The 26,988-nt window shown below is 37.0% G+C and overlaps 1 protein-coding gene across 2 annotated transcripts in view; it reads left to right on the top strand.

Annotated features, from left to right (window-relative positions):
* Positions 1-26,988, top strand: part of nbas (NBAS subunit of NRZ tethering complex) — a 175,149-nt gene that overhangs the window by 47,424 nt on the left and 100,737 nt on the right. For both annotated transcript variants that reach the window (XM_051874425.1, XM_051874424.1), the window contains exons 28-35: positions 4,616-4,738; positions 4,819-4,921; positions 9,141-9,370; positions 13,623-13,735; positions 18,338-18,451; positions 22,007-22,120; positions 25,316-25,473; positions 26,147-26,218. In XM_051874425.1, the coding sequence (XP_051730385.1) occupies positions 4,616-4,738; positions 4,819-4,921; positions 9,141-9,370; positions 13,623-13,735; positions 18,338-18,451; positions 22,007-22,120; positions 25,316-25,473; positions 26,147-26,218 (1,027 nt within the window). The remainder of the gene's footprint in view (positions 1-4,615; positions 4,739-4,818; positions 4,922-9,140; positions 9,371-13,622; positions 13,736-18,337; positions 18,452-22,006; positions 22,121-25,315; positions 25,474-26,146; positions 26,219-26,988) is intronic.

The raw sequence follows: 26,988 nt of genomic DNA, 5'->3' as shown, positions 1-26,988 counted from the left end.
TACTTATTATTATCAATGTTGAAAACCTTTAATAAATAGAAAGTTAAATCTTTTTTTAACACTATAAATGTCTTTATTGTCATTTTTGATCAGTTTATTGCATCCTTGCTGAATAAAAAATATTCTCACCAACTTTTGAATGGTAGTGTATAGATTAATGTTAAACATTGCTTATTATATTATTTTAATTATTTTATATCATATATTATTTTTTTCAATATTTTATTTTTAATTTATCAATTATTTGCTAGTTTAATATAGCTTTGCAAATTTAAGACAAATGTGTGCAGACAATCAGTGTAAAAGGCGAGATTTTCCATTTGACATCAGTTGATTTAATGACTTCATTTTAACATTGAAACACTGGATTCATCACTCAATTCTGAGCACAGTAGCTTATCAATAACGTAACCAGTCTGTTTCAAATACATCAAGACAGATTGGCTACATTACCTCATATTCCAGAGTAGGCTATATTTATTATTTATGTGTTTGAATTGGACTGCAAAATTTGCATATTAACTCACAGAAATGCATTGTAATCCTTTCTAGAGATGTATATGTGTTTTCTGGTAGGGTGCTTCCAAACATCTGCAAAGGGCCAGTCAAGGGACTTATGAGGGTCTTATTAAAGCAGCATGATTTATCTGAACTTCAGAATTATTGGTATTAATCCAAATATAGGATTATGTGTATGTTTCTCACAGCCCTGCAGCAACCAAAGCTAATGGAAAAGAAAGGAACATTGTTGTGTCTAGCTGGTACTTGATTGTTTTGATTTGATCAGAGGTGGTACTTGACCTGAAAAGTTTGAGAGCCGCTGGTGTAGTCAGTATTCGGTGTGTAATGATGCTTCAGCACGATGTCAAGAGACTTTCTTGTGCAACTACTTGAGAATAGCTGTCATTGTGGAAGAAAGGATGGAAATTTGGAAATTTTGGATCTGCTCACATTCATTATGACATCTCCCTCATGAAACACATGAGAGAACTGAGGCATTTTATGCACTCATGCATATACTGTCCAAAACCTGCTGATGTGTACACTCATTTACTCATTTGCCATTCACTTCATAGACAATGTCAGTTAGTTTGCTAAATTAGAAAAGATGGAGCATAAATTAGTTTAACCGGAAACAGCTTGAGACCATATTGCACACTTTGTGTGACGTTACATATGCATAACTTCCTGAATGACAAAAGAAACTACTTGAAATTCAGTCTGGCTGTTCAAACTAAGCTGTTCAGTTCCAAAAAATCTGATGCTCACGATAGTATTTATAAACATTCGACTTAATTTGTGTGTGTGTGTGTGCAGACTACAACTAAACACTGATTTAAGATCAAACAAGCACAAAAAAATGTTGCATGCTGCACATTGTTTGCACGTATTTCTGTGTTTTTCTCTTTGCGCCTGTTTACGTGTGTGTCAATCTCAGCTCAGGTGACGTGATCAGCCTGTAATGGCTCCGTAGAGACTCATTCCTTTGGATCCATTAGAATTCTGTCGGAGGAAAGGATGATGAAAGTCTCTCTCACAGATATTTATGACTGGCCTGGGAGGGCACAGTCACTACAGCCTTAATTTCACTCTTTTTCTCTTGTTTGCTCTCTATTTTATCACACATTTTTTCTCAGTCTCTCAAGATTTCCCCTTTCCCCTCTCTGTATCTGAACTGTATCTTTGCCAATGTTTTCTTTTATCCCCTTGCTCTCTGCTCCCTGTTTGAATGTTAAAGGGGCAAATCAAACCAGGATTTTCTTTGCTCTTTTGAAGGAAATCAATATACATGTACTCTAATAACTAGACATCAAACAATGTCTTTAGAAGTCAATATATTGACTGTTTTATTCACACATCATTGGACATACGCTTGAACATTACTGTCCTGCAGTACATAGTTTGCCACTGTAAATTTTGCATAAATTTGATCACATTACATTTTTTTTCATTACAGTGAATGAACACATTAAATTAATCAAGAACCTAAACATAATAGAAGTTGTTATATTAACATATTGCAGTATAATATCATATGATGGCTACATAATAATATATTCTAATATATTAAAGAGGCCATATTATGCCCTTTTACAAAGTCTTGATTTTGCTTTTGGTGTACATTATTTCTCACACATTTTTACCTCTTCCCAATCTGTCAGTAACACTCTGTTTAGTTCCAGTCTCTATGAAGCCCCTCCTTCCGAAAAGCACAATGTGCTCTGCTTAGTCGGCTGGACTAGTGTGTTGTGGTTGGTCAACCGCTTCGAACACGTTTCGGAAATGTCACACCCCTTTCCATAACCACAATTTTCAACACACTACTAACGCAACTCAACCAGAACCCCCCATTTAAATGCGGGATATTGTGACGTGTACATTCCCGGAAGAAAATTCAAGACTACAATCAAGGCGTTTCAGGGAGTTCAGAAACAGAATATGCTTTGTGTTGCAGAAATATATGATTAATTAAATCAAAATAATCAAAATAAAATTGAAAAGTAAAACAGTTTGCATGTTCAAGCAGCCATTTCAGGAGCAGGTCATGATCACAGGAGAAGACTTAAAGAGCTATAGACAGATGGAGAGAGGAGAGAGGGAAGCGCAAAAATATGTAAGTGAACCAAAAAAACAAACAAAAAAAAACAAATCTGGCTCCAGCAGATTGTTGAGAGAAAGAAAGAGACATGAGGGAAGAAGTGTGAGACGGGAAGAAAGGAAGGAAACAGAAAACATCTGTGCTAGATGCTCCCAAGGGACAGTACATGCTCATTTATTGAGGGCATCTCAGCCAGGCACCGCACCAGTTCAGTTCACTGAGGTTCATTCAGACACCTCTGTCTGTTCTTGGCTCCTCTGAGCAGCTGTTAGCATATAGCTGTGGTGTGGCATGGCGTCTGATGTAGTTTGCCACTGTGGTTCTCAACTGCTGGGTTGAAATTTTAAAAAAAAATGGGTCACAGATCTGTTCTAATGCAAAATGTACATCATAAAATCCTAATAACGATAAAATTGTGCATATCGTAACTTTTAAGGTAGAGAAAATGTATCTTTTGTTATTTATGTCAAAGGTCATGCATCCAAATAAACTAATATTTTGCTTCAAATCTGTCATCTGGTATTATGCCAGTCCAATTATGTAGATGCTATATTATTCTGGAGAAAAAAAGTAACGGCTGCTGAAAATTCAGCTTTGCCAGTGTAACCCCTCCTGTTCGAACCACCTGCTCTAAGTGGGACTTGAACCCGGGTCCGCCACCATGGGAGTCGGGCGCTCTAACCTGGAGGCTAAAGACCGCAGTCTCTAGCGTCAGTCGCTAGAGCGCCTCGAGATCAGGGGAGTGAGGTTTACATGCACACCTCTTACCGGCCTGCGTCCAATATACCAACACAGGAATAAATTGCATTTTAAAATATATTAAAATATAAAACAGTTACTTTAAAAAAAAAAAAAAAAAAAAAAAAAAAAAAAATTCCCAACATGACTTTAACTTTAACATGACATAACTATTTTTGATTAAATAAATGCAGACTTGGTGAGTATAAGAGACTTCTTACAAAAAACATTTAAAAAGTCTTACTGACCCCAAACTCCTGAACAGTAGTGTACAGATTTAGACATATATTCTTATAGCATTGGTTTATAGGGCTTCATAAGTCAGAGGTGTAAAAAGTACCTGAAAAACCATGCTTGAGTAAAAGTACAGAGTGAAAATGACTCCATTACGAGTTACAAGTCACCAATTCCAAAACAACTTTAGTAAAAGTCTTAGAACATCTGATTTTAGCAATACTTAAGTATTTTACTCTTACTAAATATAGGCTCAAAAGATGCACTAGTCCTCAACACCAAAGAGACATGCCAGTGAAACACAAGAAACAGTTGATTTGTGAGAAGAGCAATCATATTTATTTTCTATAATCAAAATAAAACTGAACACCTCAAAATTGTTATAAATCAAGGTCGACACAACAGTCTCTTGTACGTCTATAGACAATGAAGTCTCAGTTAAGCTCAAGTGCTCAAAAAGAGCACAAGTAAATCAATATGCTTTAGAAAGCTCTCTTCACTATGAATAAAATAATGTTAAGTAAAATTAAAAAGTCAAAGCCTTCTTGCACTGGACATGCCGGTTTTGGTCTCAGCAGTGGCTGCAGTCATGTCCTCATCTCATATATAAAACACAAATGATTCACAACTACTTGCTTATGCACTGGCATTCACGTAAAGTAGCCTTGTTGACAAGTTTTGGTGAGTATGGGCAATACACACAAGATGTAGTACTTGCAGTGCCATGTAGATGGCAGTATTGCTTCTTTTGTAGCAGAAACTGCTGCAGAAAAAGTTAGGTGCCATACAAAATGTAATGAGTAATTGCATTGCTCATTACAAATGTAGTGGAGTAAAGAGTACATATACTTGTTCAAAAATGTACTCAAGTAAAGAGTAAAAGTTGCTAATATCTTTGATACTCAGTAAAACTACAGAGTAGCCAAAACGATACTCAAGTGCAGTAACTAATTATATTTACTCAAATACTTTACACCTTTGTCACAAGTCCACATAATAAGCACTTTTAATTAAGTCAGGCTTTTTTTCTATCTCTCTCTCCAGTGTTGCTGAGGTGTTGGAGAAACAGGGTCTCCAGAAGCCCATCTCTTTCGTGAGGAACAGTCAAAACAGCAAAGAGGAAGCTCACCAGCTGATGGTCCTACTCACTCGTCACACAGGACGCAAGTATGACACACACACACAACCACCTTAACATTTCCCAGAGCACTCAAGTGCACCTGTCTCACTTTTTGTTGTTTGCTTAGACAACCTCCTGTGAGTGAGACAGTGTGGAGAAGTTTACTTCAAGATCTTCTGGACATGCAGCAGAATGTTTATACCTGTCTAGAGCCAGAAACTTGCCACCAGGTAATATAATATAATATGATATAATATGATATAATATGTAAGCAATAAGGTATGAGAGGCTGTGTTGTATCGCGGAGTGCCTGCAACCCCTTCAGCTGTGACTTATTCACGATACAGCTCTAGCCTTGAGTACCTTATTGCTTTTATAAAACGGTTACCACACAATACAAATATTAAAGTCTAAAAATATGTATCAATGCAACTGTCATGAAGTAAAATCACTAAAAGCCTTCCTTTCGCCGGAAAAAAATAGTCCCTGACTGTGAACAGCAACAGAAGTTACATTATTACGAATTGTTGTGAACACGGAACAAGACGCAGCTGACAAATGCTTTGACTAGCGCTGTCAATGTCAGCAGGGCATGGGAAAACCCATTAACTGTTAAAAGGACAATATTTTGCAGCGGACATTTAAACAGATTTTTTATTATGAACATAGGACTGACCTAAAGGAAAATGCTAAATCTGAATGCAGGTAATAAACTCGCTCACTCGATCTCTTTCTCACAATACTCTTCTACATATTACAGTAAGCTTAAATGAACAATATACATTGAGAGCAGTTTACGTTGTTATGAGTGGTTGCTAAGTGTGTTGTGTGGTGATACTCAGAACCATTGGGTGAAGCGGTCATAGCCGTGTTTTATCGTGAATAAAACACAGGACAGGAGCTAACCGTTTTTTATAAAATATAATATGATATAATATACAATTTATGCTTAAATTATATTGAATTATATTGCATTTTATTTATTAATCTTACTGTTGTGACTTGTCTGGTTTGTCACAAAGCTATATGTTTTACTGTACTACACTAGCCTATACGTTATGCTCCATACTGCAGCATTTGAGGTATTTGAGTTCCTGTGATCTTTCCACTCTTGTTTTCTTACCGTTCCCTTCTGCCTTACAGCTCCAACATTATCTATCCTTTCATTACCTGCTTTTGTTGCTCAGCCTGGTTTTCATCTGTTAGTGTATGTCTGTATATCCGTATGTGTGTGTGTGTGCGCGCGTAAGAGTTTCACACTAAGCATTAATCTGATGCTGATGGTGGGCTTTGTCTGTTTGCTCTGTAATTTAGCGGCATTCTCTAACAAGGCTGCTTTCCTGTCATTATCGATTTCTTCATCACAATCAAGAGCAGAACAGCTGAGCTGAACTTGCTGTCAGGAGTTCATCCTCAACTCTGTGCTGCTCACCCCCTCAACTAGAAAGAAAAAAGATTAAAAAAAACAACAACAACAACAAAAGAGTTGAAAATAATTATTTTTCAACCTGTTCTCTTTTCGAATTGCTCCTACCCAGTTCCTGTCAGTACGGGCTCCTGCACTGTATTTTTCTCCAAGCTACTGAAAGACGATCCCAGACGAGCAGTAAATTGAAAGTTCTGAGAGCAAAATGAAAGAACTTGAATGTAGTTTTATGGAATTGGCATTCTCACCATTTCCCCTCTGCGTCTGGGTCCATTTGACGGAGTGCAGCAGAGTTGCTTTGAAATCTCTTCAATAGCTAAACAGCTAATGAACTTACACAAACCTCAGCAACCAGCTCTAAACTCTGCCTCACTTCTGTGGGTGTGCATTAGGAATGGCTCATTGGCTTGCAGACCGAGCAGGGGCGGATATTTCATTTTGTGCGGTGTTGGGAGTTAACCGTGTTATGTTTATAGGTGCAATGTGCACTGCAGATATTGGATTCTGTAATGCAGACAGATTAAAGCACTTGCAGATTATATTTCTAAAGACCATATGAAACTCCAAGGGCCACGGTTAATGACATTCTGGTTTTGCAACACACACAGACACACACTGGGGTAAAAAAAAAAAAAAAAAACAACTGTCTCAATATTTGTCCCCAGTAATACTACTTTGTTTAGCTGATTTCAATTTGATTGTATACTAAATGAACTACAATCCCTTGAAACACTGCAAAATACTTAATTATGACAGAAAGATATGATTTAGATATTTACAAATTCAAAAGTTCAAAAGTTTGTGGTCGATATGGTGTGGTGTGTCTTTTATGCTCACCCAGGCTGCATTTATTTAATCAAAAAATGGGTAAAAACAGTGATATTGTGAAATGTTATTACAATTTAAAATAACTGTTTTCTATTTTAATGTATTTTAAAATGCAATTTATTCCTGTAATGGCAAAGCTGGATTTTCAGCAGCATTACTCCAGTCTTCAGTGTCACATGATCCTTCAGAAGACAAATTTAATATGCTGATTTGTTCTTCGAGAAACATTTCTTATTAATATCAATGTTGAGCTGTGCTGCTTAATATTTTTGTGGAAACTGTCATACATTTTCACAGGCCATTTTTTTAATGAATGGAAATTTCAAAAGAACTCCTTTTTTGTTTGATATAAATAATTTAAAGGGTTAGTTCACCCAAAAATGAAAATTACCCCATAAATTACTCACCCTCAAGCCTTCCTAGGTGTATATGACTTTCTTCTTTCAGCTAAACACAATCAGAGTTATATTAAAAATATCGTGGCTCATTCAAAGTTTTATAATGGGAGTGATTGGAGGATGAGTTTTTGTCCAAAAAGTGCATCCACTGATAACAAAACGTACTCCACATTGCTCCGGGGGGTGGGGGTGGGGGGTTAATAAAGGCATTCTGAAGAGAATTGATGTGTTTGTGTAAGACAAATATCCTTATTTAAGACGTTATAAAGTAAAATAATGAGCTTCAGGCGCGACAGCCATACGTGTCTAAAAAGTGTTAACTTCCGTGACTTAGTACACAATACCATGACGTACTACACGTTATAATGTAGGACATAGCAGAGTACGCCATGCCGTAGCGTCGAACATCATGGCATTGTGTACTACGTTGTGGAAGTTAACACTTTTTCGACGCAAGTCGAATGCGTATGACTGTCACGCCGGAAGCTCGTTATTTTACTTTATGAAGTTTATTTATATAGGGTATTTGTCTCACACAAACATATCGATTCGCTTCAGAAGGCTTTTATTAATCCCCCGGAACCATGTGGAGTACATTTTATGATCGATGGATGCATTTTTTTGGACTTCAAAAACTCATTCCCATTATAAAGATTGGACAAGCCAGGATATTTTTAATATAACTCTGATTGTGTTTGGCTGAAAGAAGAAAGTCATATACACCTAGGATGGCTTGCGGGTGAGTAAATTATGGGGTAATTTTCATTTTTGGGTTACCTATCCCTTTAAAAAACACTTGCAGACCCCAAACTTTTGAACAGTAATACAAGTAGTTTAGGAGTGTAGGGAGACCCATTTATGTAATTCAGTGTTGTTGTTTTTTTGTTTTTATAAATAACCTTTTAATAGTTTTATTTTTGTTGAGATTCTTTGATTGGTGAAGATTTCTCAGCAGGGCTGTGGTTATTGTAATTCTTCACTATAGGAATTGCACAGCTAAACATGATTTAAAAAAAGTTGAAATAATGTGGACTGATGGCATATCAGAACTATATCCCAGTGCTTAACAGATTCTGAGCTAACAGTAGGTCGGTTGTTATAGTTTTTATTGTTGATTTAATATGATTTTTTTTTTTTTGTCACCATTACAGAGTGCAACTGTTGGCTTCCTAAAGTAAAAATCCTGTTAATTTTCTTCATTGGGGAATTGGTGCTCAATATAAATGATTAAAAAACAGTTCCCCTATGTAGAAAATGAATGGTATTTTTACTTCAGGAGTCCGCCAGTTGCACCCTATTACTGTGACAATCAACAAACATTAATTAAGCATAAAGATGAAACATCACCACACAACAAATAGTAGTTAGTGGATTTTTTGTGTGAAGTACATAATGAATTATAAGAGAATTAGTTCTATCTTATTTATTAATGCTTATTTTTGGTTTTTATGACATTTTAATGAGTGAACTTTGAACAGTGTTTTAGTTTGAAGAACACACAAATAGGCCTAACCACACGAAATGCTGATTTCTTGCTCTGCATAAATGTAGCTAAAGGCAACATTGAAATTACACAGAACACCACAGCTGTGGCACAGAGATGCTCATGAGATTGTGTTGTCATTGAAAGAGCAGTTTTTGATATTTCTCCTGTAGTGATTCTGCCTCGCCGGCAATTGACTAAAGACAGGTGATTAATTGCCACCTGAACGTGTTCTTCCCGTGGGTCCCTGCTACATGGCACTGATCTCTTTCTCTCTCTTTCTCTGTCAATCTCTGTCTCTCTTGTCCACGCAGGTGTTTGTGGAGAGTTTGTTATGTTCGGGACGAGAGGAAAATGTCCGTCTGGCGGGTCAGCTGATGCACTGCAGCGCCGTGTCAGAGGACACTCCGGTCAGCGTTTCGTTCCGTGGTAAAGCTCACGCCCGTGTGTCTTACAGCCACAGCGTGGAGCTGGTTCTGGCCGCCGCCCGTGAATACTTCAACTCTTCTGCCACCCTCAGTGACCCCTGCATGAACCTGGCACGGTATGATTGCAGAATAATATAGGCCTAGTTATTTTTTTCTTGTCTTTAATCATAAAAAATATGAAAAGCTGAAAGAAAATGTAGAAAATTTTTTTTTTTTTTTTTCACTGCATAAAAATTGTAATTTGTAAGCGTCAGCTAAATGAATACAATTTTTTTTTTTTTCATTATTATGAAAAAGTTTTTCAACTTTCAACCCCCCCCCCCCCCCCAAAAAAAAACTTTGTGGAATAACCACTGGAAAAATGTGAACATGTGTACTCATGTCAAAAAATATAAGCTGACGGGGGGTAGAATCAAACTCGAGTTCGGACCAAGCAATCAAACCATGAGTGAAAATAGCCTGAAACTACTAGTCTCTTCAAACTCTGCTGCAGTTGTGTGAGGAGTTTATGATGAAAGAGGAAGAAACCCTTCAGGAATCAAACCGTCCAACGTCATTCTGGTCTCCTGCCTCTCTTATGAGTCCAGCCCTTCACAACGGCTATTATTGGTGTAATTAGCTGCCATAATGAGAGATCGACTCCATCAGAGACAGACAGTCGGTCGCACACTTCCGCCCTGCAGCTCTAGGTTAATGTGTTTCCAGTCTCTCAGTCTGTCTATTTTTGTTGTCTTGGGCTGGAGCTCTAAGGGTGACAGACTGCGGCCCCTGAGCGATGGGCCGTGTTGCAAAGTGGGTCAGTAATTAGGCCGTCGTCTGTTCATGGGCTGGACGGGCCGCCACTCCATATGCATTCACACGCGTCTCACATCACTGTCATTCTTTCACACTCGCATGCCACCGACAGACGGGAAACTTAGATGGACAGTAATTATGAGCTTAATGTTTAAATTATAGGACTTTCGCCTCCACTGAGAGAGAGAGAGACTAAAAGATTGAAAACAAAATGGAGGGAGAATGTGAATGTGTCAGTGAGGGACTCTGGGAGAAACTAGTACTGGAAAGAGACTGATTTCCCTATTTATTAAAAGAATCAGTAGTCTTCCTGTTTTGGAGTCAGTAGTTCAGAAAGAGTGGTCCTTACTTTTCTAAGCAAAAGGATTTTTGCCTTGTGAGCATTTAAAATGACAGATTTAAAAACTCTCTAATTTCTGTTGTATCTCCATAGAAATAATTGAACAAGTAGGTTCATGTTTCCTCCACAGACCACTGTTGAATGTTTTTGTTGTCGAACATTATTGTTTTCTTCAACAAAAAACAAAGCACTCTTGTAGCCACTTAGCAACGCCCTAGCAACCGCCCAGAACACCACGCAGCTGTGAAGCAACAGTGTCTAATAATGCTACCATTGAAGGAAGTAACCAAGCTGTATCTATAATATTATAGAGACTTGGGCCAACTATCTAACAACCAGTGAAGGACAGCCCTAGTAACCACTTTGCAAAGTACTAACACCCACTTTTGTGTAAAAAAATAATAAAAAAAAAATAATAATAAAAAAAATAAAAAGTTTTGCATGGCACTTTTTAAATCTAATTTTTATTATGATATATTGATTGTGTTGAGTTTGGCCATTTACTTTTAGATACATCAAACTTTGTAAAGAGGTTAAGAAAACCCCCCCCATCAAACTAGGTTAAAATGCAAATGAAAAACCGACAGAATGCTAAAGATGCCCTAGATCTGTTCTGGTCTTGTCTAACTGTCCCTTTCTCCCTCTTCTTTCTAACACTAAAATAAATTGTGTGTATGTGTGTGTAAGTGATATGCAGGGTTTTAATTAGATTATATTAAAACAAGATATTCTCATTTTCTACATTTGCAAAACCATAAATACTACTTTCAAATGAAGTGTGAAATCTTTTTTTTTTTTTTTTTTTTTTTTTTTTTAAAGACCTTGATAACCTAAAATACATTCATGGAAATATAATATCTCCACCTTTCTGGGATATTAGCAATGCTGAATGTCTCCATGTTCAATTCCAAAGAGATATTTTTCAAATGTCAATGCGAAGTGCTGTCTTGGCCTTGAAAACAGACATCCCGTGTGTAATCCTGAGAAAGCGAGTACTTAAGTCGTCACATACAGACACTTCCTGCCAAACAAAACCAAGAAAAACACTTGTAATTATTAGCTTACTGAGGCTAATCAGAGGCCTTCATTACAAAGACCGTTTTAGCCTCAGGAAGCAGAAGGCTGTGCAGAGGGTGTTTAAAGCGGTCGTTTCATGTTGAATGGGTTTTATAGGGATTTTGAAGATAGCTGGTGCTGTTGGTACATTTTACTAGTAAAGCAGTTGTCTTGGAAACCACTTGAAACCATTTGGGCTGCTCTGACACGCTGGGCAGAGTGTTTTTAAAAAGTGCAGAAAGAAAGTGGAGCAATGTGGTAAAAGAACATGAGGGTTTTCATCTGTCTGTGCTTCAGAAATCTGGTGGGATTGTGATGTGGTGTATTGATGATGATTTTTCTAGTTCCTCAAGCCCTTAGTTGACTCCTGGTCTTACAGCTCTAATGATGATCAGGACCATCATACCATCTAATCACCTTCAGTGTAACTGCTGCTTTAAGTTCAAACTAGTATACTTCCTTTTTTTTTTTTTTTTTTTTTTTTTTTTACGCGTACGCTAGCGTATATGTAAAGTCGAATGCATAGCCTTTCAAAGTATACTCCATTTGATAGCATGAGTGAATGCAGGCGGTCGACACATGCTCTTCAGAAAGTTTAATCTTTGTCCAGTGTCTATGCTATTTTTCTCCAGAAGTTATGACTGATAAAAATACAAATGGCTTTGTGTTCTTTTAAACTAAAGTTGCGGCTGTCTCATAACCTTCTCACACAAGCACTTGTCAATGCGGGCATCTGTTGTTGTTGCAGTCTCCGGTATTTTGTTGTTGTTGTTGTTGTTGTTGTTGTTGTCAGAGGTCACTCTTCCGCCAGAACTAGACTTGCATACAGCCTTTGCCGGAAGCCAATTATTATAGTTTATAAAGTTTTAAATATGGATATTTTTCTTATAAAAACCCATCACTTCACTTCTTCTGTTGATAACAGCCAGTTTATAAGTGCTTCCCCCTACATGTTTGGGAATGTGATGAACGTTACGCAAGGAGAACTGATTTCAGATATCCACTAAAATGATCTAGTCTAGTTATTCTAGTTTAATAGTCTATTAGTCCAGTTTAAGTCATTAAAAAAAGAAGTTTTTTTTCCCCATTTAAAAGACTATTGTGCCACTAGCTGTATATTTTGTATTGCAATGCAAAGACATTAAGTGCACTGTTCACCTTTGCCGTCCAAATGTTTGAATGTCCAAATGTTAATTTTGGCCGGGGGAAATGCTGTTTAATTAATAATTATGCAGTCATTTAGTAGACACTTTCAAATAAAGCTTCTTACATTATACTTATAACAGGCACAGTATACTCAAGGTCACTGGTGATAGTTTTAAACTACAACCTTGTGGTTGCTCACCCCAGATCACTAAGCCACACTACTATGATTAATATGTTGTGTACTGTATTGGTAGAAAACTGCTGCGTAAGCTCCTTAAACTGTTTGAAGGGTTGTATAATTTTTTTATATATTGGCCTGTAGTTGTACGACCCACAGTAAATCTTATGCAAAGCGGAGCTGGAAACAGTCTTCTGGGTCCGATTGCGGTGTCACTAAAAATAACTGCCATGTAAAACTCACAGATTGTAGAGGAAACTACTCGAAAAATACTGCTGCATTTGTTCTTGTTGTTTTTTGTTTTTTTTTCTCAATCTCTTAAATTGAATTATTATTTCTGCTCTGCTTTCTCTGTTGCTATTGGCTTGGCTCAGAAGTGCACCGCTAGCTTCCCTAGGTCCAGCTGTCTTGGCCAAACTATATTGGAAAGTGACAGCAGAGCTGGCCTGGGATCTGTGCTTTTATTTGTTTTTTGGTCTGTCCCTGTTGTCCTATGAAGCACATTTATAGCACCACAGATGTGAAGCAGACGCAGGCCTCTGCAAGCCTCTGATAACAGTATGAAAGCGATGTGATGTCAGAGTCTCAGTCTGTAATTAAGAAATAAGAAGAATCAAAACTCATTTGAAGGAATGGCTTCTGCTTTTTTCTGATTTGCTTTAAAGGAACAGTTCAATCAAAAATGTTGCCATCATTTACTCACCCTCATGTCTTTCCAGACCAATATGAGTTTCTTTCTTCTGTGGGACACAAAAGGAGTTTCTTTTCAGAAAAGTTAAGAAGTTTTGGGTGAACTATCACTTAAATATTATATTTTGAATATTTTGTGTAATAATTGGTGTGTGTCCATCAGGTCGTGTCTGCTGTTGATTGCGGATTGTCCTCCTCTTGTACAAGAGGAATTGGATCTTATCAGCGCCCTCTCTCGGCTGGAGCAGTTTGGCGTAAAAGTTCTTCCCTTACAAGGTAATGCAGCACTAACCTATTACTTATGTTCGAAAATATGTTATCCCTCCATTTCCTTCAGGAGATTGGTGTTCAAGCTGACAACATCATCAAATCGACCACTGGAGAATAAGCCCCTGATGTTCCTGTTTATATTTATTGCTCTTTTCATGTTTGCTTTCCCTGTTTGGTTTGAGGAAAAAAAAATCAAAAGTGATCAAAAGTGACAGTAAATACATATATAATGTTACAAAAATTTCTTGAATACCAAATTAGCATATCAGAATGATTTCTGTAGGATCATGTGACATTGAAGACTGGAGTAATGATGCTGAACATTCAGCTTTGCAATCACAGGAATAAATTACATTTTAAAATATATTAAAATAGAAAATAGTTATTTTAAATTGTAATATTATTTTACAGTATTACTATTTTTACTGGATTCCAAAGGTTTGAACAGTAGTGTTAGTGTATGTATGTGTCAGTGTTTATGTATTTGCTATAAAATGGCTCAAAATAGTAATTGTTCCCCATCATTTTGACCAAACAGCCAGATCTGTTCCAGTCAGAAAGGACCTTTATGTCATTGGTCTATATACACATAAAATGAACATATTTGGCCGTTGAACCATGACTCTGTTTATTTTCCTCTCCAGAGTCTTACATTTCAAGTTAAAAGCAGTTCAGCCTCAAAAAATGTGGTATTCTCCATTCTTTTGAGCTCCGTCTAGCTATTTTATTTATTTATTTTTTAACATAAGAACAGGTCCTGTATGGACGGCCCTTAAATCGTCAAGACTTGCGTTCTTGTGATATACAGTAACTGACACACTCATCTATCATCAAAAGCTTTTCTTTACTCATTTTCAGTTTTCTTCCAGATAATCTGTAGAGGCTACAAAGGGGAAATCTGGTAAAACCAATGTTTTAATGTTCTGGAGATCCAAAGCAGACAATCATATAATGTATATCTGTTGTTGTTAGTGAAGCATTTTTGTGAGATGGAATTTCAAGGTATCATTGATAATACAACTCAAGTGAAATGTGAAGTAAAAGTACTCATGTTTCTAAAAAGGGAAGGCCTCTTTAGACCCATGTGTGCTTCTTCCAGTGTCCTTTTGAAGAAGCGAGGAGACTGTTTTATCTAGTCAAGACAAGGCTAGGAGCAGCTCAACTCTTTCCTAAACTTATGAAGGAAGTCTGAATACATCAAGTGGAAACTCTCCTTGAGCTCATTCGCCCTTCCTGACCCGAGTGACCCTGCGGCTATCTTTTTCCTAGCAGGCGAAGTTATACACTCAACAGGGAGCTGTAGCCTGCCTCAAAGCTCGACTTACTGCTTAATTTAACTGCTTATTTCCCATCTTTTTCTCAGTTTTTCTCCATTCATTTAAATCTTCGCTTTTCTACTATACAAATAAAGGAGTGAAAGATAAAGAAGCAAAAGCTGAATTGTAATCAATTACACTCACATTTAAGCAAACAAAAAACCTCTTAGTGGCGCACACACAGAGGCGCGGCTGTTTTTGGAAGCAGGTTAATGGCTTTGGCAGGTGCTGCTGATGGCTGGCTGGTCGTGTGCGGTTCAGGTGCTGCCCCTGTGGCGTCCCCTCTGAAGATGGAGCTGTCTGCCCACCCGCAGGCCTGTAACTCGTGGTCCCGCTCGGCCCCCTGCCTGCTGCAGACCAGCGTGACCTCCAGCACAGACCACTTCCAGCTCAATATTTTAAACTGTGCTCAGTCAGACAGCAGAGACCTGCTTTGTGTCCATCCAATTACCACACATCACAACTACTTGCTTGTTATGACAGGAAGTGTGGAAAATGTGTGCGGTGAATTACGTGATTTTGTCATAAACCTTTTTCAGTTTAGATCTTTGCTGTGTTCTAAATAGAATACTACCTGATGCATACTTTACAGTACATAGTGTATACTACATACTATATTTTTAATAGTATGTGTAGTAGTGTGTATGAAAGGCCACGGAGTTGGAAAGGAAAATCAAGTGAGTTGCATTATGGTATGGGGAGAGTGGGGTAAGCTGTGCCACTTTTTAAGCCCTATCATACACCTGGTGCATTGTGGCGGCAGGCGCGGCGCAAGTGTTTTTTGCTAGTTTCAGCCCAACGCAGTTATTTTCACGTCCAACGGCACATTGTTTAAATAGCAAATGCATTTGTGCTTATTTGTGCGCCCATGGGTGTGCTGGTCTGAAAACAAGGTGTGTTCAGGCACATTGTTGGCGCATTGCTATTTTGAGGCAACTGAAATAGACTGTGCCATTGACCAACTGAAACCTGGTCTGAAAGTCAATGGCGCCATATTTTTTTGTTATTTAAAGAGCACGTTAGTAATATGCGCCTATAGGCGGGTGCACAACGCGTGTACACTCTGCTTATTACACACACAGGGATGCGCAGCAGCACACAAACATGCCAAATATTAAAAATAAAAGGATTACAGTATAAAAGATTATTATTGTGTGCATAAACATAAAAATGCTTTGGTGGAATCCGACTTGTCCTGTAGATGGTCTGCTCGCACGCTTTAACCTTGCACACGAGCAGATCCGTTTCCTTGCTAGAGAAGCATTCAGTTTTTCCGCTTGCAAATTCCGCCATATAAATAGCAATCCGCCATGGAGCGAGCGCAACTGGTATTAAAGGGAATGGGAGATGAGGCTCTGATTGATTTATTGGACGTTACGCCCAAAACACACCCATTACCCATTAAGAGAATAAGAACTGACCATTTGTCCCATCGTTAAACTAGCAAGAGTGGATTTGGACACTCCCTAAGTGCACCTGCGCTGTACGCTTTAGACCATGTGCTTAGATCGTTAAAATATGGCCCTTTAACTACTTTGTCCTCTATGCAAGGAGAAATTAGATTTTAAGGTGTCGGCCATTACCTGAAATTAGGTGAAAGTATCCATAACATGATTTCTCAAAAAAAAAAAAGTGGTCCAGAGATGCAACTTGCCCCACATTAAAGGATTAGTCCACTTTCAAATAAAAATTTCCTGATAATTTACTCACCCCCATGTCATCCAAGATGTCCATGTCCTTCTTTCTTCAGTTGAAAAGAAATTAAGGTTTTTGATGAAAACATTCCAGGATTATTCTCCTTATAGTGGACTTCATTGGTCTCCAAATGTTTGAAGGTCAAAATTACAGTTTCAGTGCAGCTTCAAAGAGCTTTAAACGATACCAGACGAGAAATAAGGGTCTTATCTAGCGAAACGACTGGGCATTTTCTAAAAAACAATCAAAATGTATATGCTTTATAGGCACAAATGATCGCATAACAAATGCTTCCACCAGAACTCGATTCCGTATTCTTCAAAAAGCTTACGCTAAATGTCCTATGCCTTCCCTATTCAACTTACGGAAAAAATGGAACTGGCGCCGCGTTCGTTCCATAAGTTGAATAAGGAAGGCGTAGGACATTCAGCATAAGCTTTTTTGAAGAATACGGAATCTTCAATGGAAGAATTTGTGATGCGATCATTTGATCATGACCGATCGTTTCGCTAGATAAGACCCTTATTTCTCGTCTGGTATCGTTTAAAGCCCTTTGAAGCTGCACTAAAACTGTAATTTTGGCCTTCAACCGTTTGGAGACCATTGAAGTCCACTATAAGGAGAATAATCGTGGAATGTTTTCATTAAAAACCTTAATTTCTTTTCGACTGAAGAAAGAAGGACATGGACATCTTGGATGACATGGGGGTGAGTAAATTATCAGGAAATTTTTTATTTGAAAGTGAACTATTCCTTTAAGGATTTCATTTCAAATAAAAATATGAGGGTAAATGAGAACAACAACAAATACTTGTATATCATACCCATTCCCAAGATTTGATTTGTTGCATGTTATCCACATTTTCATAAACCTGTTAGGAAAACTGTTTTATTCAATATTAAAAATGGAATATTTAAAGATTTAAGGATATTTTAATATGCATGTTAGTGTTTTAATAACATTTTTAATTTGCAATCAATCTTTTAACATTTTTGATATAATAAAATAATAGTAATTCCTGTGTTTGTACAGTAGGCAAAGCTTACTTTCACTATTATTTGAGCCACAACTTACCATAAAGTGTCTGGCACACTTTACCCCACAAATAATTTTGTCAGGAAAATGGTTTAATTTAATAATTAATGGCTGATCTTTAAAAAAAAGTATATGGTTTACATCGACACTGAATTTTTTTCTGAACATTAAACTGCATATCACTTTTTCATGGGTGTCCTTCAAGGCTGCTATATATGATGGGCTATGTCTAAATATATGGTCATGTGACAGTTTGTCTGATATTCTTTAGAGATTACAAATAACATTGGCTCCGTGTAGAGAAATCTAGTAAAACCAATGTTAACGTTAAATCTGATGATCTAAAGTGAAGAATCTCCAACTATCAATGTGTTTTTGTGTAAATATATGGTCATAAATTTTGCCAGATTAGTGGGCTTGTATGAAACAGTGATTGTATACTGCACATTTTGGCTATTCTAGCCGGTATATACAGTACTGCATAGGCTACTGCATTTCTGCTAAGTCTTAACTTTGGTCTTTGTTTTGTCCCACTCTCTCATTTCCTCTTTCTCTCTGCAGTGCGTCTGCGGACAGATCGTCTATCATTGATAAAGGAGTGCATCTCTCAGTGCCCTACTGCGTACAGACAGTCCACTCTCCTGCTCAGCCTGGCCAGACTGCTGCGCGTTGCAGGTAAAACCGAATGAAAACTTCCCTCAGTATCAGCCTTACGGTCCATTTATGTATGTTTGTTGTAGAAAAATGCTTGAACAGAAGTATTTTGAGCTACAAAGATTCATCAACACTGTCAGAGACAGCCTGCCACAGCAGTTACGATAAAATTACCAACATCAGTTCTTGGCATCGCTTCAACTAGGGCTTTCGTTAGGCAATGCAATCCCTGAAAGTTATAAATATTTTGATGACATTCCAACATGACAAGACAGTCGTATACTACAGCGACTATTTCTTATAGATTAAACAGTGCTAATCTGTAAGCTTTACAGTGTGAGTTTAATCTGTATCTGCTGAGTCAGCAGCGTCCTGTCTGCAGGTGAATAAACAGATGAATACGCATGAGTGAGGGATTGAATGAATAAGTAGGCATTTCTTTGAAGTATGCTTTGCTCAGGGGTTGGAGATTAATATTGAATTGGACAGCCCAAAAAGATGCACATCAGAGATGTGACCTCATGAATCAACAATCAGTTAGTTCCATGAATCAGCATGAAGTCAAGTGAAGAGATTGTATAAGATTAGTCTTGTTAGCTTTCAATCTCTCTTTTTTTTAAAATTCTTTCTGAAGTAAATCCGTTGTGCATTTTTGTAACGGTGACGTGTGGATCGAAAATATATCCAATTTATATTTGTACACGGCCCCATTTTTTCAGTGTTGTGTTGTCCGCTGCAGATAATTGGTCTGTGCTGTTTTGTCCCACATTTGGAATGTTTGGCTTTCGGTGTTTCATACACAGGAAATGGCAGGGCCAAATTAAAGACAGTGGGGTAATTTTGCAGTTCATCCTAGCAAAATTGAGTCACACTGACAGGATAAATGGGTGCAAAATGCAACCCTGGTATAAATTAGCCACTTTTCACAAATAGGGTACAAAATCGGTCCTGCAGCTTTTAAAAAGTTAAACCGTCATTTAATTTCTTTTTCAACAAACAGTCAGTGAAAGATTAACCTTAAAAAATATTGATCATCAAAATTAGTCTCTGCAAAAATATTAAGCAGCACAACTGTTTTCAACACTGATAATAATAAGAAAAGTTTATTGAGCAAGTTTCTAGATCATATATGGGTCAATGACGTGACGGGTCCAAAGGCCTTAATAATAATAAAAAACAAAGATATGACATCCAAAGTATGTAAGGTAGTACAACTAGATCTCTTTTATTGAATCCAAAAGGTTTTATTTTGCTACATATAAAGGTATTTTAAAGATTTTGAAGTGTCAAAAGGTCATTCGGTTTAACCGTCCAAAGGCCAATACAGCAACTTCATTTGTGATTAAAATATCTTAAAATGAAAATGTTTTTTTTTTTTTTTTTTTTTTTCTGGCATGATTTTTTAACATTATTTATCAACATAGTGCAAAATGGTATTAAAATTATGCGTAGAAGTCGTTGCTTTGTTATGAGAAAGAATGTCCAGAAAAATGAATTTCATTGATGTCATTCGGAATAACCAATAAAAAGGGAACCATTTTGGATCAAGTCATGCGGTCAATATCATGTGACAGGATGTCACATCATTCAGACACCTGCACAGGACCACATGATCATGAAGCAGAGTAACTAACTCTCTCTTAACTAATTGAAAAAATTCATGTTTTCACTTGCTCATACACATGTCCCGAAACGGTACAATCACTATAAAACATGGAAAATATTGATGGAATATTTTAAAAACTTGTACTAAATATAAAATGTTTGATTGTCCTTTTGCCAGCTAGATAGCAAGCTAACTAGCTAGATATCAGCCAGTTAGCATTGTTTGAAAATATCATCATTCGGTAAAACCAAAAGTGTCATTCGGTAAAACCGAAATTCTGGTTAAACTGAATGACTTTTTTTGGTGACAAATTTTGTCCATCTTGTAAATAAACGACAAAAGCAGTGTTAATTGATTATAAAAACCGCATAATCTCATTGTTAACACTTAAAAAAACTTAATTATGTCTCCATTATTTTTTTTGTTTTGTTTTGTTTTTTTTAACACTTTTAAAACCTTATTTGTCAATGACCCATATATGATCTTTTTTTTTCTTATGATAGCTTAGGTAACCTGGACAAATGGTTGATTTTCATTTGAAACAGTTTTTGTTAATATTGAGAAATATGAGATTATTTACTTTCAATTAAATGGTGTTACTTCTTATGTGCCACAGTTTCAAGCAGTGTCTAATAGAGGTAACGGATCAATATTACATATTACAAAAGGTTGTCTATCAGACCAACAGATTATGTCAAAATTACGACATTGTTGCATGATTTAATTGTTGAATAACTCCCAAAATGCCCAAAATCAGCATTTTAATAGGTGATACTTAAATTTAATGTTTAATCTACTTTTCATGATAGATTTATTTTATGCTAAATAATAGTTTATTATAATAATAGTTCACACATCAAAAGCATGGAACTTGCAGCTGCAGTCAAGGGACACCAGAGTGACCCCCATTTGTGGGAATTGTCATTCACCCCAAACTCTTTCAGCCACTTATTTTGTGAGTCAGCATGGGTATCAGCTGTCTTCTCCTAGGTGAAGCGTTCAGTGCATGTGTTGGTTGCAGGGGGTAATTGAGGTGATTCTAAAGCTCTGACTCTCTTCTGAGCATGTCAGGCAGATCAGTATGCAGGACGTCAGAAGCTCTTCTTGTCGTATATAGTGGAATTGATTAGCTCTCTATGAAGTGACTGGGTGTTTGCAGTGCTAGTGTTTGATGTATTCACCTTGGCTTACCCTCGACTAATGCCCGTAGGGCTGTTTTGTTTGCGCGCGTGTCAGCGCACCTGCGCCTGTACCTTTGCTGGCATGAGAGAAAGGTGAAATGAGGAGAAACAGACAGCAATGAATGCTCCTGATATATCAAGACTTCCATGTCACATCTAAATCAGTTTGGATATGACTGAAATATGCCACTTCCCGTAGTATCGACCCTTTCGATTTTACTGGCAAATAATCATATCCATGCAATCGCAGGCGCTGACACACATGCACACACTCACTTTCCTGCCTCCTCTAGTATTATTGCCTGTCTGGCCTTTGATGCTCGACACACACTTTAATGAAAAAGACAACCCCTATCACTGTTTTCATCAGGCTTCATGGTATTCTTTATTTTCTTATTTTGGACTGAGATCAGAGCTGTGTAAGAGGGCATTCTCTGAGATGTGATTGTGATATTTTTACAACATCTAAGCAGCCATTCAGGAATTTCTCAGAAAAACATCTGAAAGGAAATTAATTTACTGCTGAGCAGTGTCATATCCTGGACCGTTGCACTTCATTCAGATTGAACATTTGAGTAGTAGAATGATCTTTTATGGCATTTTTGTTAATATATGATAGTGATCAGAACCTGAGGATGAGAAGTTTATTAGTGAACTTTGAAATGAGTGACAAGTTCTTTAATTGTGCTGCTGATGATGCTAATAACAGCCAGATTATATAATAGCATTTAACATTTAATGTTCCACAAAGTATCTCATGGTTGTGTGATGGTTATGGTGTTGGTTTAGGTGATGATGAGGCCAGGAGGAAGGGTCAGGTGCTCACGCTGTTGGCAAAACAGGCTCTGAACTGTCAGGATTTCAAGGCCTCCTACATCCACTGCCAGGATCTGATGGCTGCAGGTAAGCCGGCACAGCTTGACTCTAAATCTCACTTCACTTTCTACTTTGTTTTCATCCAAATCAGAAATGCACTGCAGATTTTAAGGGATCAGCCTTTTGTTTTCTTTAAAATCTTCAAGCTTAAGAGTTTTAAGAGAAACCTCCTCTGAAATCATGTGAGGATGACATATTACAGTAATATTTTTTGCTGTTCCAAACCTGTATGAATTTCTTTGTTCGGCTAAACACAAAGGAAGATATTTGGAAGAATGCAATCAAACAGATCTCGCCCCCCATTTACTACCATAGTAGGGAAAATAAATACTATGGTAGTCAGTGGGGGGTGAGATCTGTTTGGTTACTGACATTCTTCCAAATATCTTCCTTTGTGTTCAGCAGAACAAAGAAATTCATAGAGGTTTGGAACTACTTGAGGGTGAGTAAATGACAGAATTTTCTTTTTTGCCTGAACTATCCCTTTAAGCCTATTCCACCTACTTCACCTCCCCTTTGCCATAGTTCTTGCATAGTAACTGTAATGCATTTCTGGTCTTGTTGAATTTATTATTGATAAACAGTTGAAGCAATGACATGTGATGGGAATGGGATCAGGAAAGGACCACAAGTAAACACAGATAAAACCATTGTTGACTTTTTATTATCTATATATGTATCGTGATGTATTTTTTATGTGTAAATAACATTTGTCTGCAGAAAAAATAAGAATAATAATTTAAAAATATAATAATAATTAAATACACTACTGTTCAAAAGTTTGTGTGCAGTAAGACTTTTTTTTTTTTTTTTAAAGAAATTATTACTAGTGAGTGACAGTAAAGACATTTATTTTAAAACAAAATCTCTAAATGCTGCTCATGTGAACTTTCTATTTATCAAACAATCGATTTCTTAAGGATCATGTGACACTAAACTGGAGTAATGGCTGCTTAAATGTTAATAATTAACAAAAAGTAAATAAAATGGAAAATAGTTATTTTAAATAGTAATAATTTCACAATATTTTTGCTCATAAATGCAGCCTAGATGAGCATGAGTATTTTCAAAAACATTAAAAAATTGTACCCACCCCAACACTTTTGAACGGTACAGTAAATATAACAAATGCAAATGAAGAGGATTCTCTCACTACCCTGATAGATTTATATCTGATAGTATAAATTCACGTTTCCACCAAAATAGCTTATAATTGAAGTTAATTAACTTTAGTGTTAATATTGAAATAGTCTGCAGGGTTCTCACATTATTAAAGAATCTGCCAATATAAGTATAAAATATCAGGGTTAAAAGTATGGTCTGCAAATTTAGAAAAGTCATGGGAATTGTCAAAAGCTTAAAAAACATGAAAAAATAATGGAAAATATTTGCTAGTTTGGTTAGAAGTTGCTCTTTAAAATTATCCACGAAGCATGAAAAAGACAGAGATTAGATTTTCATAGATATTTCATCCAGGGGTGTTGTACAGCATCAGAATCTGCTTGCAGAATTTTGATGTTTTCATAAGTGAGGTTTGAGTAGTAAAATGTTTTGAGTGTGATCAGCAGGACCATCGTTATCATTCTAGGCAGATTCATCTTTAGTCAGAGCTCAAAGGTGTTTTATGTGTGTGTGCTTGTGTGGTGCTGTTCAGTCAATGTGCCATCAGATATTGGAAAGAGACTGGTGTTGCGTGCATGTGTGTGTATGCTTCAGGCTGGGGTAGATTAATGCAGGCTTGAGAACAGAAGATGTGCTAATCTCTGATTGCTATCGGCAGCAGTCTCACAGCCTCGCTAACATCAGTGTGGAAAATGGGTTAGCTTCTCTCCTGCTTCACTGTGTAATTATTCAGTCACATGGAGAATGAGGAAGAGAGGGAGAGTGCTAGAGATTAGAAAGATTTACTGAATACATGAGGCAATAAGAGCCATGGATGGAAAAACAAGAATATAACTGCAACAGAATCTTGAAACTGTGCTAACTCGAAGCGCAGAGCTACAATGGCTGGTGCTGAAGCAGGGGATTGTGGGTTTTGTTGTTTTTGTTGTTGCTGGGCAGATGTTGTAAGAAATGAGTATCTGTCTATATGCCTGTCTTTCTGTTTCTACTGTATCTGTATGTATGTCTGTCTACATCTACTGTATCTGTCTATCTTTGTCTACTCTGTCTAAACCTATTTCTGTCTGTCTGTCTGTCTGTCATTCTGTCTATCTATCTATCGTTCTATCATTCTATCATTCTATCATTCTATCTATTGTTCTATCTATCGTTCTATCTATCATTATGTCTGTCTATCTATCTCTGTCTGTCGTTCTATCTATCTATCGTTCTGTCTGTCTGTCGTTCTATTGGTCTGTCTGTCTGTCTGTCTATCGATTGTTCTGTCTGTATCTGTCTGTCTATCGTTCTATCTATTGTTCTGTCTTTCTATCTATCTATGTCTGTCTGTCTGTCGTTCTGTCTGTCGTTCTGTCTATCATTCTGTCTGTCTATCGATTGTTCTATCTATATCTATCTATCTATCTTTCTATCGTTCTATCTATTGTTCTATCTATCGTTCTGTCTGTCATTCTGTCTATCTATCGTTCTATCATTCTATCATTCTATCTATCGTTGTATCTATCTATCTATCTATATCTGTCTGTTGTTCTATCTATCGTTCTATCGTTCTATCTATCGTTATGTCTGTCTATCTATCTCTCTGTCTGTCGTTCTATCTATCTATCGTTCTATCGTTCTGTCTGTCGTTCTATTGTTCTGTTTGTCTGTCTGTCTATCTATCGATTGTTCTGTCTTTCTATCTATCTATCTATCTATCTATCTATCTGTCTGTCTGTCTGTCTGTCTGTCTGTCTGTCCGTCTGTTCGTCTTTTAAGGTTTTGTCAAGCCAACATTTATTGACAGAATTTAGTTTTCTAGTCAAAAATTACTTGTTTGGAAGGTTTTTCCATTTTCATTTCCGTTAAATTCAAATTTGAATGCCAATTAAATATTCATGAATTGAATTGGAAATTAAAAGGCAGTGCTGAACAGCGCTCAACCCTGAAAAACAGTGGTTTATAAGTGCTGTCTTTATGAGATGTATTTTTTTGTCTCTTTTGAAACTCTCTCTATGGGAGTTTAATGTCCCCTGTACAGTATATGACTGTGCTGTTCATAAATTTCTTATTTTATTTCTTATTTTATTTCTTGTTTTATTTTTTACTCTCTCACTCTAGGCTATAGTGATGGTTGGGATGTGTGCGCCCAGCTGGGGCAGTGTGAGACATACTCGCAGCTCTCTGCCCGTCAGGAGCTGATGGCGTTCTCCCTCACACACTGTCCTCCCAGCTCTATCCAGAACCTGTTAGCGGCTTCCAGTTCCCTTCAGACGCAGGTGCCTTTTTGTCCACTTAGATCTGTTGTCCCTCTATTTTTATATATGTATGGAGAGAAAGAGATGCTTGCTAGTGTCCAGGTACAACATATAATATTTCCAGTTGTCAGTAACCAGTAATTTATGAAACTCCTGACCTTCAATGCAGTCATAGTTTAAAATCCCAGGATGCCTCTTATATTTATAACGGGTATGCTTTGAATCATTCTTCTATAGAAACATTTGCCAAGTTCCCTGCTTTTTTCTTCTATACTTTTTGTCTATATGCATATGTTGTGTTGGACGCACTAGGCATGGGCGGACTCTAGACTTAAAATGGAGCTTTTAAGTTTTAGAAATCACCGCCAGCACACATACTATTAACACCCGAGCACTCTTTCCAGCTCAAGCTGCCTCTATCTCACTCTGTGTTGACTGCTTTTGTGTCAGGCTGATTTCAGGAAAGACCTAAAGTAGATTTACGTATACCAAGATAGACACCACATTGAAACACTCAAAGAAAATGTATTGAGGAATGGAATAGTAATTTAAATAAGTTTTACTGCGGTGTCAAGTATAAATACTGGCAGAACGATTAAACATTTAAGAGCAAAGAAAATTGAAGGGAAAAAAGGTATTATGCTGAAGGGCAGGAATGAAAAAGTCAATTCTTCGCTCTCCTCTCTTGTCTTAGGTTCTGTACCAGGCTGTAAATTACAAGATTGATCCCTCTCAAGCCCGGAGAACAGGCAGCGAGCTGTCAGAGGTAAAGAACAACGCTTCTGCATACATCACATCAGAGGTCTTTATTTAGTGTGACACTTTGAAGTGCAAATATTTTTTGAGTGATAAATCCTTGCTAATTGTCCTCCTTGAATATTGTGCATTACCTCTATACAACAGTTTTGTGTTACTCTTTCTGAGAAGCCTTTATGTGAATAGTTTGTGCCTTGTTGTGTCCATGGACTTTTCTTTATCAACATTAACATTTTACCTTTACCAGCTAAATTTAACTGGTCCTAAGTTGTGACAAATTAATTTTTAAACATATGTAAGTAAAACATTAAAGGGGCAATGGCATGAGAAATCAAATTTGCCTTGATCTTTTGACGTATAAGAGGTCTTTGTACCATTAAAACATTTTGCAAGTTTCATAGCTTAAAATTACCTCCTCATTATGAACAGCGTCGGAAACAAGTGGATGGTTTATTTTAATTACGTCCCGGATCGTGTCGGAGGATTATGTGTTTGTTCAGAGCATTTTGTTTTGTAAACGAGGCACAGTGTAATGGAGAGTTTGCAAAAAAACTTTTGTTGAAAGATAAAGCAGCCAACTGTGTTGGATCTGAGCTGACAGCAGCTGCATCACAAGCAAATTATTTCATAATGCTTCATCTTCATCAGTTTTATATGAGTAATGTTTTCAAAACACTTACTTGCTTGCAATAGCGAGTGGCCATTTATGCTGTTTCCTATGCAATGGTGTTAGCCAATCATAACAGTGGTTATTTACAAGCCTTCAAAGGAGCCACTTCT

Source organism: Ctenopharyngodon idella, chromosome 20, assembly GCF_019924925.1.
Source record: "Ctenopharyngodon idella isolate HZGC_01 chromosome 20, HZGC01, whole genome shotgun sequence".
Classification (NCBI taxonomy): domain Eukaryota; kingdom Metazoa; phylum Chordata; class Actinopteri; order Cypriniformes; family Xenocyprididae; genus Ctenopharyngodon; species Ctenopharyngodon idella.
Note: the sequence above shows the minus strand (reverse complement) of the source record. Positions and strands in the feature narration are given on the sequence as shown.